This window comes from Pisolithus orientalis, assembly GCF_024613125.1.
Source record: "Pisolithus orientalis strain OTSU chromosome Unknown F5J12scaffold_122, whole genome shotgun sequence".
Classification (NCBI taxonomy): Eukaryota; Fungi; Basidiomycota; class Agaricomycetes; order Boletales; family Pisolithaceae; genus Pisolithus; species Pisolithus orientalis.
The window spans coordinates 44,130-60,219 of NW_026260903.1; the positions used below are offsets into that span (position 1 = coordinate 44,130).

The 16,090-nt window shown below is 46.2% G+C and overlaps 3 protein-coding genes across 3 annotated transcripts; all 3 read left to right on the top strand.

Annotated features, from left to right (window-relative positions):
* The first annotated feature begins 9,870 nt into the window (after positions 1 to 9,870).
* F5J12DRAFT_77054 (uncharacterized protein) lies at positions 9,871 to 10,743 on the top strand. The gene is made up of 2 exons (XM_051742241.1): positions 9,871 to 10,608; positions 10,674 to 10,743. The coding sequence occupies exon 1, from the start codon at positions 10,091 to 10,093 to the stop codon at positions 10,511 to 10,513; it is 423 nt and encodes a 140-aa protein (XP_051594226.1). The 5' UTR covers positions 9,871 to 10,090; the 3' UTR covers positions 10,514 to 10,608; positions 10,674 to 10,743.
* A 2,378-nt stretch (positions 10,744 to 13,121) lies between these two features.
* On the top strand, positions 13,122 to 14,050 carry F5J12DRAFT_729308 (uncharacterized protein; the record flags this gene model as incomplete). The annotated part of the gene is made up of 4 exons (XM_051741946.1): positions 13,122 to 13,429; positions 13,494 to 13,688; positions 13,751 to 13,833; positions 13,890 to 14,050. The coding sequence occupies 4 exons, from the start codon at positions 13,122 to 13,124 to the stop codon at positions 14,048 to 14,050; spliced, it is 747 nt and encodes a 248-aa protein (XP_051594227.1).
* A 590-nt stretch (positions 14,051 to 14,640) lies between these two features.
* Positions 14,641 to 15,879, top strand: F5J12DRAFT_77158 (uncharacterized protein). The gene is made up of 6 exons (XM_051742251.1): positions 14,641 to 14,708; positions 14,782 to 14,908; positions 15,082 to 15,145; positions 15,380 to 15,473; positions 15,524 to 15,757; positions 15,811 to 15,879. Coding segments are annotated over exons 2-6 (414 nt in total). The 5' UTR covers positions 14,641 to 14,708; positions 14,782 to 14,906; the 3' UTR covers positions 15,831 to 15,879.
* Positions 15,880 to 16,090: the final 211 nt, after the last annotated feature.

The window sequence follows — 16,090 nt, forward strand, 5'->3', positions numbered from 1 at the left end:
AATGCAGGAGTATGAATCTCTAAATAAAATTTGAGTCAGCATAAATACATGAAATTGTGAACATACTGAGTGAAGATCCCTCAGGGATTGTCTCTCCCTGGTTGGGGGGCCAAACCCCAGCATTGATGGCTTCAGAAGCCATCAAAACATGTCACTTTGGGGGACATTCCTTTGGGCTTTTGGATTCTTGGGCCTCCATCATCAGGGATAGACTTTGAGCTTGCTTTTTTCCCCTGGCTCATGATGGATTCTGTCATGTTGGAGCAGCAATCCCACCCTTTGCATAGCTACATCAAATCTTGCAACTGTCACATGGGAAGCAGGACTTCCCAGGGTTCTTGTAGCATTGGACCTTGCATCTGCAGCACAACTTGCGGGAATGGGGGTTGGGGCAAGGCATCCTTCTGGCAGCTACAGCAGCATGACCATATAGTCCATCCAACAGTGGATGAGGCTTGTGTATTGATTGGCCTTGAGTGGGAACATCTTTGTCATTGTTGGTTTCTGCTGTTGCCTTCCTAGAGCAGGATTGATGTCTGGATTGATGGGATGTTGTTTTTGTGGCAGCTTTGCACTTCTGCCTGCCTTGTGCTGGGTCTTCCTCATCATCCTCCTTCTCTGGCACCTCATCTTCACCCTCATCATCCACCTCCATCCTGTGCAAGCATACTCTGGATCCTAGTTAGCACAATGAGAATATTGCTTTGCATTTGCATCCAATGACCAATTGCTCTCAGCCTTGCATCTCACACAGTCCACTCATTTTGAAGGGTTCCATCTATCAGGATCCATCAAATGCCATGTTAGCAGGTCGAGACAGTCCATATCAACCTTGCATATTGTGCAGGCTGCTCATTCAGAAGGGTTCCATTTATTGGGATCCATGGAATGCTGTTTTTGCAGGCTGACATCTTTCTTTGCATCATTATCCTATTACTAGCCATTATCTTCTTTTGTAACTCCCAAGTGAATGCTGTAAATAGCATAGCCTGCTCATTTACCAGGTGTCTGTCTATTGGGATTCATCAGTGGCTGTATTAGCAGACTCAGATGTGTTGGCCAAATCAGACTATTAATTGCATTTGCATTGGATGGCAGGTTGCTATCACATATCACACAGTCCATTCATTTGCAAAGGTTCCATCTATCAGGTTCCATCAGCTCCAGTTTTAGCAGAATGAGACCATCCTGCTATCTCATTTTTTTAAGTTTCAAGTTCACTATTCTACATCACAAAGCCATGCATTTGCTAAGCTTCTGCCTATTGGGATACATCAGCAGTTGTCTTAGTAGAATGAGATTATCCTTTGCAATTCTGTTGGCTGTCTAGCCATTATTGTCTTTTTCTCACTCTTAAATAAAGGTTGAATATACAATGTGGCAGGAGTGGTCAATTAAAATGGAAATACAAAATGACATTGTATGTACCATGGAGGAGTAAAATGATAGATGGCCTTGTTCACCCTGCTGTCCTATCTGCCCTTGTCTCATCTGCCAGAGGCCCTAAGAGATTGATGAGATTGTCACCCAATGCTTGTCCATATACCCAAATATGCAGAGCCTCCAGCTCATTAGCCATCCTGTCCAGTGTCTGCATGGTTTCATCCTGTTGTATTTGGAAATCATACATTTGATCCTCATAGTATTGGCAGTGGGCCTCAGCATCACTGAGTTGATGTTCCAAATCTTTGATTCACTCTTTGATTGTGTTGGATGTTTGTGACACCTCAGCAATTGGGGCACAGACAGGTGACAGTGTGCTGGGAGTTACAGTGGTTGTGTGTTGGACAGGTGCTGCTGTTGTCAATGGGCAGGTGTCTGCTTTGAATACAAGGGTTAACCATGATATTTAGCATAAATGTAGAGTGATCAAACATACCTGCTGCCATAGATTCCTCTACCTCCTGTGCAATGGATGGGCCAGCTTTGATGATCAAATCTGCTTGTACAGCAGCTGGGATTGGGCAGGAATCCCTGTGTTTGAATGCAGGAATACAAATCTCTGAATAAAATTTGAGTCAGTGTAAATACATGAAATTGTGAACATACTGAGTGAAGATCCCTCAGGGATTGTCTCTCCCTGGTTGGAGGGCCAAACCCTAGCATTGATGGCTTTGGAAGCCATCAAAACATGTCACTTTGGGGGATGTTCCTTTGGGCTTTTGGATTCTTGGGCCTCCATTGTTGGGGACAGACTTTGAGCTCACTTTTTTCCGCTGGCTCACAATGGATTCTGTCAAGTTGGAGCAGCAATCCCACCTTTTGCATAGCTACATTGAATCTTGCAACTGTCACATGGGAAGCAGGACTTCCCAGGGTTCTTGTAGCATTGGACCTTGCATCTGCAGCATGACTCACAGGAATGGGGGCCAGGGGAAGGCATCCTTCTGGCAGCTACAGCAGTGTGACCATATAGTCCATCCAATGGTGGACAAGGCTTGCATTTTGATTGGCCTTGAGCAGGAATGTCATCATCATTGTCGGTTTCTGCTGTTGCCTTCCTAGAGCAGGATTGACATCTGGATCAATGGGATGTCATTTTTGCAGCAGCTTTGTGCTTCTGCCTGCCTTGCACTGGTTCTTCCTTGTCATCCTCCTTCTCTGGCACCTCATCTTCACCCTCATCATCCACCTCCATCCTGTGCAAGCTCTCTGCTATCATTTGCTCCACCTCTGCCTCAGTCACTTTCCATTTTCCTTTGTCACTCATAGGCATTTTGGTCTCTTGAGTGGGTGGTGTTGGTGTTGGCACCACATGGAGCATAGGGAGGCCCAAATGGTGGCAGTTTTATTGACACTCAATGATGTCAAGCCACTTGTGGTTGGTAATGTCAGTTTTGGAAGGGGATAGGGCAGTCTTCCACTCAGGCCACAGGTGCTCAATCAAGCCAAGGTCTTCATGCCACTTTAAGAACATGTTGATGCCAATGAGGGTCATCAGAATCTCATCCATCCTAGCAATGAGGTCATGTACAGCATCCTGAATGCATCAGTTAGTGAAAAAATGTGATGATGCTATGATGCACTAGTTCATCATTTATCACCTTGATGGCACCTCTCCACTTCGCAATCTTGTCTGCCTTTCCCAGCTTTCTGCTTTCTGCAATATCCTTGAAGTAAATTTGAAGGATGCAGTTGGCCACAGCATCAAGCTCAGGCAATTTCTTGAAGAGCTTGTGAGACAATGGCAATGACATGTTTCTGATGATGAGATGATGGAGTAGTTTGACAGTGAGAGTGGTGATGGTGATTGGAGAGTGGAAGAGTCAGAGGTTAAAGACAGATGATGAGATACACAGATGTCACATTTTTTATCCCACCTATGAATGATTCCCATGGCATGACAGCAATACCAGTACAAGTCAATAATCCTGAATGCATATATGAAGCAGAGGCTCAGATAAAAATATGATGTGTTGTTCTGGAATAGCATTGCCATTTGTTTTGCATGTTTCCTGTCTGCTCCAATGGCAGAGCCTGGCTTGCAGCTACATAGACCAGCACCTGAGATTCCAACTGAATAGGCAAATCATCCAACATGAAACACAATTTATATTGGGAAATTCAGATACTCAATAGTGCAAGAGGTTCTACTTTCTTCATTTCTTGTCTTCCTGGGCCTGTCTTATATTGTGACAGGGGGATAGCCCAATTATGGATAGACCTGTCCATTTGTGGTGAGCTATCTATGATATGATGGATTGGCCCATCTTATGCAGTGCCAAGGGTTTGTAATCCTGCAATGGACAGATTGGCCCATCTTATGTTGTAACACTGGTTTTTGTTTTCCTTTATCTGTGGCCTGAGAATACCATGGATGGGCCTGTCCTTATGTAGATCCCTTTGATCTCCCTTTCTGCTGCCTGAGAATGCCTTACATGGACCATCCTTATGTAGATAGCTTGGATCTCTCTTTCTGCTGCCTAAGAATACCATACATGGACTCATCCTTATGTTGTGACAGGGGTGCATCTTGCTAGATGGGCCCATCCATTTGTTGTGATGATATACATCATACTACTGAAGGGCCTGTCCTTATGTTGTGATGCTATTAGATGATATTACTGACAGGTCCATCCATATGTTGCAACAATATAAACAATACTACTGAAGGGCCTGTCCTTATGTTGTGACACTATTAAACAGCATTACTGATGGGCCCATCTTTATGTTTTGACAGGGTACATCTTACTGGGGCTGGGCCTGCCCATATGTTGTGACAATATAAATAATACTACTGAAGGGCCTGTCCATATGTTGTGATGCTATACATGAGATTACTGACAGGCCTGTCTTTATGTTTTGTCAGAGGTACATCTTACTGTGGATGGGCCCATCCATATGTTGTGACTCTATTAAATGATATTAGTGATGGTGTGAGTCAAAGTGTGGTTCAGTGGTGAAAACCAACCAAAACCAACACAAAAGACAAAAAGAGCAAGTGGTGGTGTGCCTATGTGGTACCTAGATGGTAGAACCTGTTCTTTGGGAGGGTTTTTGCAAGCTACAACACTCAAACATGAGTGCTGGGGGTTGGGGGTGCTCCTGATGAAGAAGAAGAATGAATGCAAGAGAATGCAATAGGGTAGACTGCTGTCAGCCTACAGAAGGATGGATGATGACTTAATTCAATGTCCTAAGCTGCACTGAGCTCAGGGAGGGCTTGGAGCAAAGTATATTGATGATAGACAAGGATAAGCAAAGTAGACGATAGTTAGACCTTTAATAAAGTCTCAACTATCAAAGCTGCTGAATGAATTACTGAGTGATGATAAAATGTGAGCAAGAGGGGCTCTCTGACATCTTCTTTTTTTGCTATCTAAGTACAGTGATTTATATACAGTACAGGGGTGTTTCCCTTGGAAAACAAGGTGCAAACACTTGGTAAGTGATTGGTAACTGATGAGTAAGGAATGTAAGCAATGGGTAATCATCTTGGAAAGCATTGGTAAGCATTGGTAAGGATTAGCAAGCCAAAAAGTGAAGAATCAGTAAGCAAAGTCAAAAGATTGGCAAGTATTGGCAATAGGTGAGTCAAAGACAGTCAGAACATCAAAGTATGAGTCAAGTAATGTCAGGAACTGGGAAAGCGTGCTAGAATCACATTAGGGGGAGGCTGTGCATGTCACATTTCAAAGAGATCACTTCTAGGCCAAGGTGGGATGACAGAGAGGCAGTGCTGATCTGATGCCAATATAGTACATCCAAAAGTGGACAGGGTGAGTCAGATGTCAACAGGGGTCAAGCTTTGGGGGTCTGTGGGGTGACAGGAGCATAGGGGATGGCAACTTTCCCCCCCAAACCATCCTCTCAGTGAAGCAAATAAAAACTTCATGAACAAGGCTCTGTTGGAAGAGAGGATGAAGGGGGAGTGTCTTCTGCTGTATCTTGCAACAAGGAGGCAAGATGTGCATCATACTTGTCATGGATGCGATCAGGGAGAGTGGGGAACAGTAGATTATACTGTAGCTGTTGCAATCTTGGAAGGATGATGGATGCACTTAAGAATTTTAGCCAGTGCTTAACCTGCTCCCTTTCTTTTTCTCTGGCACTGATGACTTGTTCTTGTGTGAGGGATGACTGCTGACATTCCTGGCTGTCCTTCTTTGCATGAGGGCTATGGTCTTCATCTCCATTCATCAGCTGTATCCATGTCCACCTCACCAAACACCTTTGGTGTGTGACAATGGGCCTGTCTTTATGTTTTGACAGGGTACATCTTACTGGGGCCAGGCCCACCCATATGTTGTGACAATATACATAATACTACTGAAGGGCCCATCCATATGTTGTGATGCTATACATGAGATTACTGATGGGCCCAACCTTATGTTGTGACTCTATTAAATGATACTAGTGACAGGCCTGTCTTTATGTTTCAACAGCAGTACATCTTACTGTTGACAGGCCCATCTTTATGTTGCAACAGGGGTATGGCTTATTATGAATGGGCCTGTCTAGATGTTGCAACACCATAAATGATATTACTCCCAGGCCCATCCATATGTTGCCAACTTTGTATTCTAATCATAGATGGGCCCATCCTTATGTTGTGACCCTCTCCATGTTATGATAGGTGGGCCTGCCTTGATGTTGCAACAGGGGTGCAACCTACCAGGACAGGCCTGTCCATGTCTTACAGCAACTCAGTATACTTAATTGGTCATGGGCCCATCTAAATGTTTCAATATCCTTACCCACTGTGGGCCCTCCCATATGTTGTGGTAATGCACTTACAGGCCTGTACATATGTTGCTCTCACTTTAGTCCCTCAGGCCTGTCCATGTGTACTGGCCAATCTATTTAGGCAGGCCTGTCTCAGGGTCTATATAAGTGTTGGTGTTTTGGCACACAGGCTGCCCATGTGTTGTGACTAAATGTGACTACACTATGTGCAATGAGGTTGGTATCCCATCTGTCAAGCTTGGCATCTACAACATGGGCATCAAGACTTCCAACACCTTCTCTGCTCAGGGCAATTTGGGCTCCCTCATCTGGCACATGAAGGATGGTGAAGCTTTCATTGTTGGCCAACTCCACTCAGGCAGTAACAAAGGCAACTTGACCAGCATCCATGTTATGTATTGTACCCCAGGCTGGTACTTACTGCTCCAGATCAGGAAGGAGTTCAAGTACACCAACTTCTACCACACCACCTGGTGAGATTGAGAATGACATTGTCAGCTTTCTACTCTCCATCTCCATGCTCCTTCTGCTTCTGTGATCTGTTCTGTTGCCTTGGCACTCATATAAAGATAAACTCAGTTGCACATGAGCAGTGACAACATCTGAGGTGATGACTTTACAGTATGAGGCTAAGTTGGGGTCTATCATGGGCAGGGGTTGCCTGGATACCTGGACAGGTATGGGATATGGGGTTGACTTACCCTTAGCATCCACAGGTTATCCATGGGTTTTGGCATACTGAGACCACTACTATGCATCAGAGGTCACATGATGTCATTGTTAGATTGGAAGGTATTACTGCAGTTTGTGAAAATGATGACAATAGTCAAATACTTGCAAGTTGTGTTGTGAGGATTTCCAAATTAGGAAATGAAATGCATGCAATATATAGGAGTGCTTGTACTCTACAGTAGTCCAGGATTCTGTCAATATATGTTTGTTCCAGTCCCTGCCATGCCCCATCACCACATCAGCAATGACCTCAAAGAGTGTGCACTGCATTTGTGGAATTCTGGATGGGAGTTAGTGTTGGAGTGAAACAACCCCTTTCCTTACTTGGACTTAGGCACATGATCATGTCACTTACATAAGCTGTTAGAGCACACCCATACACTAGTAAAATTTACCTAGTCCCTCAGTAGCTTGACAGACTACTGAGGGTGAGTACACTTCTACATAGATAGAATACCCTTACTAACTTGTATAGTTCCCTACAGGTACTATACTCAATATTAGTAGCTTGACAGACTACTGAGGTTCCCTACAGATTCCTCTCTGGGTTCCCCCTCTGCAACCCCACAAACGTCTTCAGTTAGAAGATGTTTGTGCTGCTCTTGGTGTCTTGCCTCACAGCTGCTATTGCCGGCAGTCCATCATGGAAAGGGACAGTGCTGTAGAATGACCACCTTCACCACTGAGGGGACATGCTCAGACAATAACCAGGGTGGTGCTCAATGCAATGGAAGACCTTTTTATGGAGGACTCTGACCTATTTCTCAATGAACTTTCTACCTGGCTTGCAGTTGAACATGACATCACTATCAGTATCTCAGCACTCAGTTGCACCCTAAATGATGTGGGTGGTGGGTTGGGCTCTGACCCAGATGAGTTGTGTGAGGTGTTGTCCATACAAGGCTCAAAGAATGCTGGATCCATGTCAATGAATCTCAGCCCAGGTGTCTTGTCTGCACAAAAAAGTCAGTTGTGAGGGGAGGTTGAATGATGACTCACCTCATGAAGTCTCAAGTCTGTCCAATAGCATACAGTGGCTTTTCTCAGCCACATCATCAATCACGAAGATAGGATCATCAATCCCAGGGTCAGGAACTGGCCCTTGTGTGCCCGCTTCGTGCATCTGGGCAGTAGTGTCCTAGAATTGCAAGGATGCCGATATTGGAAGGGCAAGCTGCTTATCAACTTTGTCATCAACTGGGGTTGGTGGGCAAGGTCAGCAAAATTGTATCTTGATACCAGTGTTGGTCTTCTTGGTCACCTTTGACAGCTTCTTCGCCGCTGTTGACTGGTTCTTGGCCATTCTTGGGTCTCTAATGTACCACTTGCTCTGCAACATGGTGGCACTGTGTGGTGCACTGATTCATTTCCTAATTTGGAAATCCTCACGACGCGACTTGCAAATATTTGACAATTGTCATCATTTTCGCAAACTGCAATATGTGACTGACCTGGACCAGGATGCGTCCAGGAATATAAAACATCACCCATGCCCAGCATCCGTCTGACTGGGTAATAGCGAAATACGTAACGTTCGGGATTGGCAATATTGGCAGTTTGTTTTCTGTGCCAATCTAACTCAAACACTGTACACTATCTTCCTTTGGACACACATTCTCCGTTGGGCTCGTACCCTTTCTCCCTCTATAACTTCTCAGTCGCTGAGTGCACAAACAAGCCAAGAAAACCCGTCGTATCGAGACGCTATTCTCCATTGGAGGTCTCAGGCAGCCTCTCGACACATTATTGAATGCACTTTCGCGCGTGTGCACGGATCAGGGTCTTTCCCTCCTTCCAAGCCTCTTTGCTGCAGGTCTTTGTGCAGTAAACTGCCACTGCACAACGCCTTTCCCCTCTTCGTCCGAGTCGGCATCTCCTACCCTGGCCATTCATGACGCAGTGCGCACTAATGCAATGGAGGTCTGGGAATCCCGTTGGAAGGTTCTTTTGCGCGATATCGTAACGGTAGACTCCAGAGCACAAAGGGCTGATGCATAGATGGCGCTCGTAGGGATCTTGGACGTGATCGAAAGGGAGCGCTTGTACACCCCGCGCACAACTGTTGGGTCAGGCAATCAGAACATGGCTCCCAGTGGTGATGCGGAGTCTGCTTTGATAGAAGCGAGGGAGCATGCGCTGGTCACAGTCGAGCGCGCGGGTCAAGTTTGTCAGTCGAATGACATGCCGGCCGTGACTCTGGCGATAGATATTCTCGACGTGCTGGTAGGAGTTGAGTGTGAACTGATAGGCGGCGAATTGCAGAGGTTACTGGGGGCTATTGTCGGTGTGAGTAGTAGTAATTTACCTGGTTTTATCTTGGCGCATCTTGCAGACTAATCTTCGGTTTCGTAGTTGCCACACCTGCTCTCCGTGCGGCCAACGGATGCTGTTCGGCGACTACTTTCGGACTTTCTTGACAATCGCGCTAAGACCTGTATGGTACACATGTACATCCTCATCCTTCTTACTGCCCTTTCTTCACTCACCCTTCCCGAATCGGTCTCGCAGTCTCTCCCTGTGCCATTGCATGACGTGATGTTCAGTCCGCTTCGGTCACATCCTTTGTCGCTCACTAGAGCTCTCCGTATAGCTTTGACGCTTGTACAATCTGTAGATGCTGCGGTAAGCGACGAAAAACTGGTGAAGGGAAAGAGATACCAATAGCAGGACACGCTAATGACGATGGTACGCTGTGGTCGAAGTATCACTCGCTAGCAGTTGCATTTACTTATGTTTCCCGTGTGTCTGGCACCGTTATCTCTAGCTTCTCCCTATATGCGTATGTCTCCGGTGCTCATAATCCAGGAGTCGTGTGGGCCTAGGTTGGGAAGTTGGGGTGCGATATCGCCCAGACTGTGTGCGACACGGACGAGGTGAGTGGCAAGAAGTAGATCCCCGACGTGAAGACGAAAGCAAGAGAAAGAAGCGCAGGAAGCGGCAACGCGAAAGGGAACAGCAAGACCCTGATATGCTAGCTTCGGATGACGTCGTCGCTTCTGCTTCGTTGCGATGTCTATGCGATGTCCGCGCTCGATTGCTACGAGTTGCGAGCTCGTCAACGTCTGTGATGCTAGGCCAAAGTGACGTATTATGAAGCGATGAAATCGAGGAGTTTCTGGGCGTCGTCGGCAACGAAGGCACGTCGGCGGAATTAGTACTGGAAATCGTGCCTATGGCCTTCGTTACTATTCTTTTCTCTGTGCAAACTGCATCCACACATGTACAGGTCAGGTCACACTTCGCGCAAGTTCCCCAAACGCGCGGCTTCCAACATGCTCAGGCCAGTGTCATTATCAAGGCGAGCATCGATATTTTAATTCGTCACTTCTCCCTTCAAAGTCGATGGTGCGGCTCTTCAGCAGCGCTTGCGCAAGAAAACTTAGGCGTTTCCCTACTTTACGTGTTAGCTGATCGGTGGATAAGCGCCATCGAGTGCGTTCCTTCGGTTGCCTCAGATTCGTATCTCATCGGAAACGTTGCCCTACTGCACTGCAATATTCAGTGCAGTCGCTCCGAAAGAGGTGCTCCAGAGGTTCATCTGCCTTCTCTTGACCATTCGATTAGAACTTCCATTTGGAACTACCAACAAACTTGAAGGACAACTGGGTTCACACCGAGACATCTCACCCCGCGACATTCTTCTCTTTGTTCTGAGGAATGCACAGTTTGGGGAGTTGTCCAATATGCCAGGTGCGTTTCGAGCTGGTTGTCCGTTCCATCAAAGAGTTTCTTACATTCATCCTTCGGTTCTGCAGGTGCCTTCCTGTCGTTTGCATTAAAGCAGACTGCCTTTCTACCAGTGGCGCACTCGCATCGATAGGCATAAAACTAGCGACTAGGGTTATGCGAAGCCCACTGCGCATTCATTCGCTGCCGGTAGGTACAGATCGTGTAACGACGTGCCCTCACGTTCTTATTCTGCTTTTCGAGGAGCTTCGATGTTTTCCCAATATTTAGGACTCGGCATACCTCGAGACAATCCCAGCACTGTATTTAATGAATGGCACTGAGATGGAGAGCAATCCGTTGTTCGACGTCGGTTTCAGCTTAAAATATCTCACACCACTGCGGTAGCACGCGACGCCCTCGATGTGCAAGTGGCGAAAGTCGCAGGGGAATTGTCTGTAGACAGTTTTTTTCCGCCTCAATGTAGTAGGAGTAGGAATCGAGGGCCCAGGACTTCCGGCGGGTCAATTCAAAAGCTTGATACACCTCTCGACAATCTTGTACCTCAAGGTCTGTATCAATCTCCTATTCTGATTATAAGTAACAGGGTTCGGTAATGCATCACCACGCGAACTCTCAAAGTGGTCCAAGCATTCGTAACACGCTACCTTCATGCCTTCACCGATCGACCTCACCTATAGGGAGGTTCATCGGAATTGAAAGAACATTATCTGGAACTGATCGCGAAGCATTGTTCTGACAGAGTGAGTGTTGTCACTTTAGACGCTTTAGTCAATGCCATCCTTATATCCAATGGCAGCCCGCTGCCGTGCGTTCAGCCGACATCGGGAGTATCTGGTCTTTGCTCTGTAAAATCTTATCGGGATCCACCAGCGACAACACACCGCCACCTCATTCGCGATTTTTCACTGCATCGTTTCCGTAGCAGGCTCTCTCGTTCGTCTGGGACGTGACAAGGTTATACATACGCACCCGCATCTAGCCTTCGTCTTGCATCGACTGCTGCTGATAACCAGGCGCATGCGTCCGCAGCAAGGAGCTACGCAGAGTAAGCTCGTCGCAGGAACACTTCTGTCTTGGATTTCACCATCTCAGCCACTCGGCTTACCAAAAGCCGTGCTCTTAGTCGACTTCTCACCACGCTCACCGTCAAAACTGTCCCTCGTGTGTACACAACCCGACATACCGCGGTTGCCGCCGAAACACAAAAAGCTGAATCTCTGGCAAAGCCTTTCGCAAAGCATGCAGAACGCGTCCTCTTGGCATACATCGACTCTATGAACGACCGTTGTGTATCCTGACACCGGATATACGACGAGAACTCGAACTTGGGCTATTCTCATTATGTGAAATGCTCGGTGAATACAATCGAGATGCTCTGATGTTTTCTGCACTGGAGTCCGGTGGTAAGACTTTCATGAAGTCGCGCTGGAGGAAGTATGAAAAGCTGCCACATGTAGGGAAGGGGTAATGCGATACGTATCTGTGGTCTCAGGACTGTCTTCGCCTCTCAGAAAGCGACAAAACTGTCCCCAAGGGAAAGGAGCACTAAGGCACATGCTCTAAAAGCTTGTTTTTTCTATTGAAGTTTAGCTGGAAAACCTATGTAGCCGCACATGAATGACTATGGCGTAGAGATTAATAGGTGTCCCATTATATTATCGCACAAATTTTACACCGAAGGGTCTGCCACTTCCATGGCTATCGGTTGGAGTCACCTACAGCGAAAAAAGATGGGATCTCAGCCGGGTGGAGGTAAGGGGGGGTAAGGCGGTAGCCAGAACGCAGCACTCGCTGGTGATGCATTCTGGAGACGGAGTTTGGGCTGTGTACTGTGGAGGGGTGACAACAGAGTTGGCATGCTCAGCGATGGTCGTCATCGACACCACCAGCGGATGTGGCCATAGCACGTCGGTTTCGTGGCTTGGATCTTGACCCCGTGAGTGTGTGGACGCCTTGGTCAGGGCACTGATCGGTTATACCCCTCGTGCTGATACTAGCGTCGGTTAGCAAAGAGACATGTTACTTGTGGATTTCCCAACTGCACGACCGAGTATTGTGGAAGAATGTCTTTGGAAACCAGATCCTCGAGGGAGGAGCTGGGGAAGCTCCACTGTGCTACAGTGTCTGGTGTGAAGGACGGAGCGAGGACGGAGAGACAAAGCCGCTGAGAAGATCGGTGGCATGTTTCATCAGGAGCATAACTAGTGCACCTATCGAGCTGCCTTCGTACCGCGGACAGCAAGGAAGGACCGGTAGTCGAGTCTTTCCCTTGCCGATAGCATCACCAGGACTCGGCCAGACGACGAGAAGAAATGGGACGGCCCAGCAGGAACTTGGTGGTGTAGTTTACACATGTGTCAGGCTGTGCACTGCAGACAGGCACGTTGAATCAACGCCACTCGAGTCCGCAGTCTCTTCATGCTCTTCGTATTGCACCGTCATCGTCCCCTACAGCCTTAGCACGCTTACTGTTCGAGACATCCTAAGACCTGTTTTCTCATCTTCACATCGCCATGGCGCCGAGCTCTCTTCGTTCCTGGTGGCGTCCGCTGCGGCGTTCTCAACCTCCGAGTCACGATGCTGGTATATTACTCCCCACTGAAGCCGCTCCTCCAGTTGCTCTGGATACAGTTGCCCCTACACGGGCTTCAGCCTACCGCTTAGATCCTACCGAGGCCAAGAAGCAGATTGATCGCATCCCTCGTTTTCGCATTCTTATCATGGGCAGAGCAAATGCGGGTAAAACAATTGCTTTACAGCGGGTCTGTAACACTACGGATCAGCCTGAGATCTTCGATGGAAACGGAGAGAAGGTACGTGGGTATGTTATGTGCTTCGTATTTGCTAACACGTCATTCTGCCAGGTTGATGCTCGGATGGTGCAGGGCTCACATCAAACTTATGCAGCGTGGCTACCATAACATTGAGGATGAGCTGGTGTTTAAAAGTAACCCGCGCTTTGTGTTCTACGACTCATGTGGATTCGAGGCAGGGAGCGAGGCAGAGCTTGATAAAATGAAGAAATTCGTCACAGACCATGCCAAGGCCACCAAACTGCGCAGGAGAATATATGCAATTTGGTAGGGACATGTCTGACTAGCATGCCTGGAAGTGCACTGACCTGGTCCTTGAATTGATTTAGGTATTGCATCCCTTTGAATGAAAACCATTGGATGGTAACAGCAGCTGAAAAGAAGTTTTTTAATGAGTGTGATTCAGGGCATGGTATGTGTTCACAAATATCACATCGTATTTGGTGCAAGGATTTAGGGTTTGCACAGTTCCTGTGATTGTGTTACTAACAAAGGCAGATGCCTTAAATCTTGATGCAATTGATGAGCTGATGGAAAGGGGTTTTACTGAAGGTGATGCAATGAAAGAGGCACCAGAGGTAGAAAACAGCTGCAAAAGGGCTGTCTGGAAAAGGTTAAAGGTTGGCTGAATGAACTGAAGTTTCCACCTCAAAGTTACCTGATGCTTGCTGGTAAGTAAGTCATGAAGAAAAAAACTGTGGATTAGCATGTGTCTCTTCAGGCATGGAACAGGAGAGTGTAGATTGTAAAGAGCTATTGAAATGCACAGCAAATGCTTTGACAGAGGAAGGGCTGCAAGGATTGCTTATATCATCACAGTGGCCAACTTGGGACTCTGCATGGAATTTGCCATAATGAAGTGAGTAGTAATGATCAAGTTCTGCAGGGTACTGACTATAGAAAGGACATTGAAGGGGGTCATGAACTATAGGGGTGATCAGATTAAACTGGGCAAGTTGGCACATGACCTTTCAACATGGTTCCCATTTGTAAGCAACCAGTTTGTTGGGGGAATGAGTGGCTGATTAGGATATAGCTGGTGTGTGAAATCCTGCAAGTGCAAGTATAACTGATACTGAAGGCAATTGTTGTCATTGTGTTGGACTGTGATTGACAGCAAGTAAGTTGACTCATTGAAGATGGTGGTGGATGCATGCTGACATGTTTACTCCCACCTGGTTGGACTGGGGTTCATAGGAGGTGAGTGGAGTCATGGCAGATGGCAGATGGTGGTGGATGTATGCTGACATGTTCACTCCCACCCTGTTTGATTGGGATTCATAGTATGTGAGTGTGGTCATGGTAGATGGTAGTGGATGAATGCTAACTATATTCACCCCTGCTTTGCTTGCATGCATAGAATGTGAGTGGATAGATGAATGATGGTAGCCATGGATGGTTACTGGATTTGATTTTCTCTCCTACCCCATTGCATTTGCTTTCATAGGATGTGAATGATATTGTGGCAGCATCTGTTGTAGGAAAATGTATACTTACAATCCTTACTATTTTACTGTTGACCTCTGGGTCTTAGAGAGTGAGTGATATAGACACTGCCTATTTAGCATGCTTCTCACAAGGTCTTCTCATCAAATAGATGGTGAGCTTGATCATTGTATGTATCTCTGCCATATTGCTGAGGCATTGTGTTAGGATGTAGGTGCAGGTCTTCCCATGTAGTCTGCCTTTTTCTTATTCCTCCACCTGTATCTCTCAGCATGTTAGTTGCAATAATTCCTCTGAAATCCTGACAAAGATTAACCTATTTCCAGATTGTATGGTTTCTGTTCCAAATCCTGCACTCATCCATTGCCCATATGTTTTACAGTTGGTTGGTCACTCTTTTTCCTACTTCAACATTAGTTTCATTTTACCCTTGATATCTTGTCAGGTGGTATGTTTCAATTCTTTTTTTTCTTTGCTAGCTGCCTATGATGTGTTGAATTGGTTGGTAATAGCAACCCATCAAACATAACAGCACTTCTATCTCCATCCCTGCATTGTCCACATCACAGCAGCATCCCCTGAAGGCACTTGTAGAACATGGCATTGGTAAATTATCTTTTCTTGCTGTTGCTTTAATCTGAAGCTCATGATTACAGGTTGTGTAATTGTCTTTGAATACTTATTTTTCCAGTTGCAGGTCAAGGATAGGGGTACTACAAGGGGGGATTTGCCACAGCATCTGACACTGATTGTCCAAAAATATCAGAAATCAGGTGTCCAAGAAATTGTTAATGCATGCATTGCAGAAGCCTTCCAGCAACATGGTGAATGGGTGGATGATTTATACCCCAAGCTTGTGGGTATGGCACAGGCACAGGCACACCAGATGTGTAAGACATATTCTTTACCACAATGATGGAAGTCCTATTTGAATTGTCCACAGCAAAGAAATTCCTGGAATGAAAAAAAAAAAAAAAAAAAAAAAAATATATATATATATATATTCAGCTCTTATGTACTTCACTATTCTTGGTGAGTCCCTTGGTTTCCATCTGCTAACCAGTATGAAGGTTTAATTTGCAGCATCCCAGTGCCTACTGGTGTCTTTTGAGAAATCCCCTATTGCTGTGGAAAATCATGTGAGATTTGGAATCTGTGTATTATTTTGTAAATCCATGTCTTGTCATGTAGTTCTGTCCCACCTTCAAATTTGAGACCTGATT

Excerpts from the sequence above, each read along its gene's own strand:
- F5J12DRAFT_77054 (XM_051742241.1), top strand. The coding sequence starts at position 10,091 with ATGGCCTTCGTTACTATTCTTTTCTCTGTGCAAACTGCATCCACACAT.
- F5J12DRAFT_77158 (XM_051742251.1), top strand. Across the intron at positions 15,474-15,523 it reads ACTTGTAGAACATGGCATTG|GTTGTGTAATTGTCTTTGAA; the intron begins GTAAATTATCTT and ends TCATGATTACAG. Across the intron at positions 15,758-15,810 it reads GGCACAGGCACACCAGATGT|CAAAGAAATTCCTGGAATGA; the intron begins GTAAGACATATT and ends AATTGTCCACAG.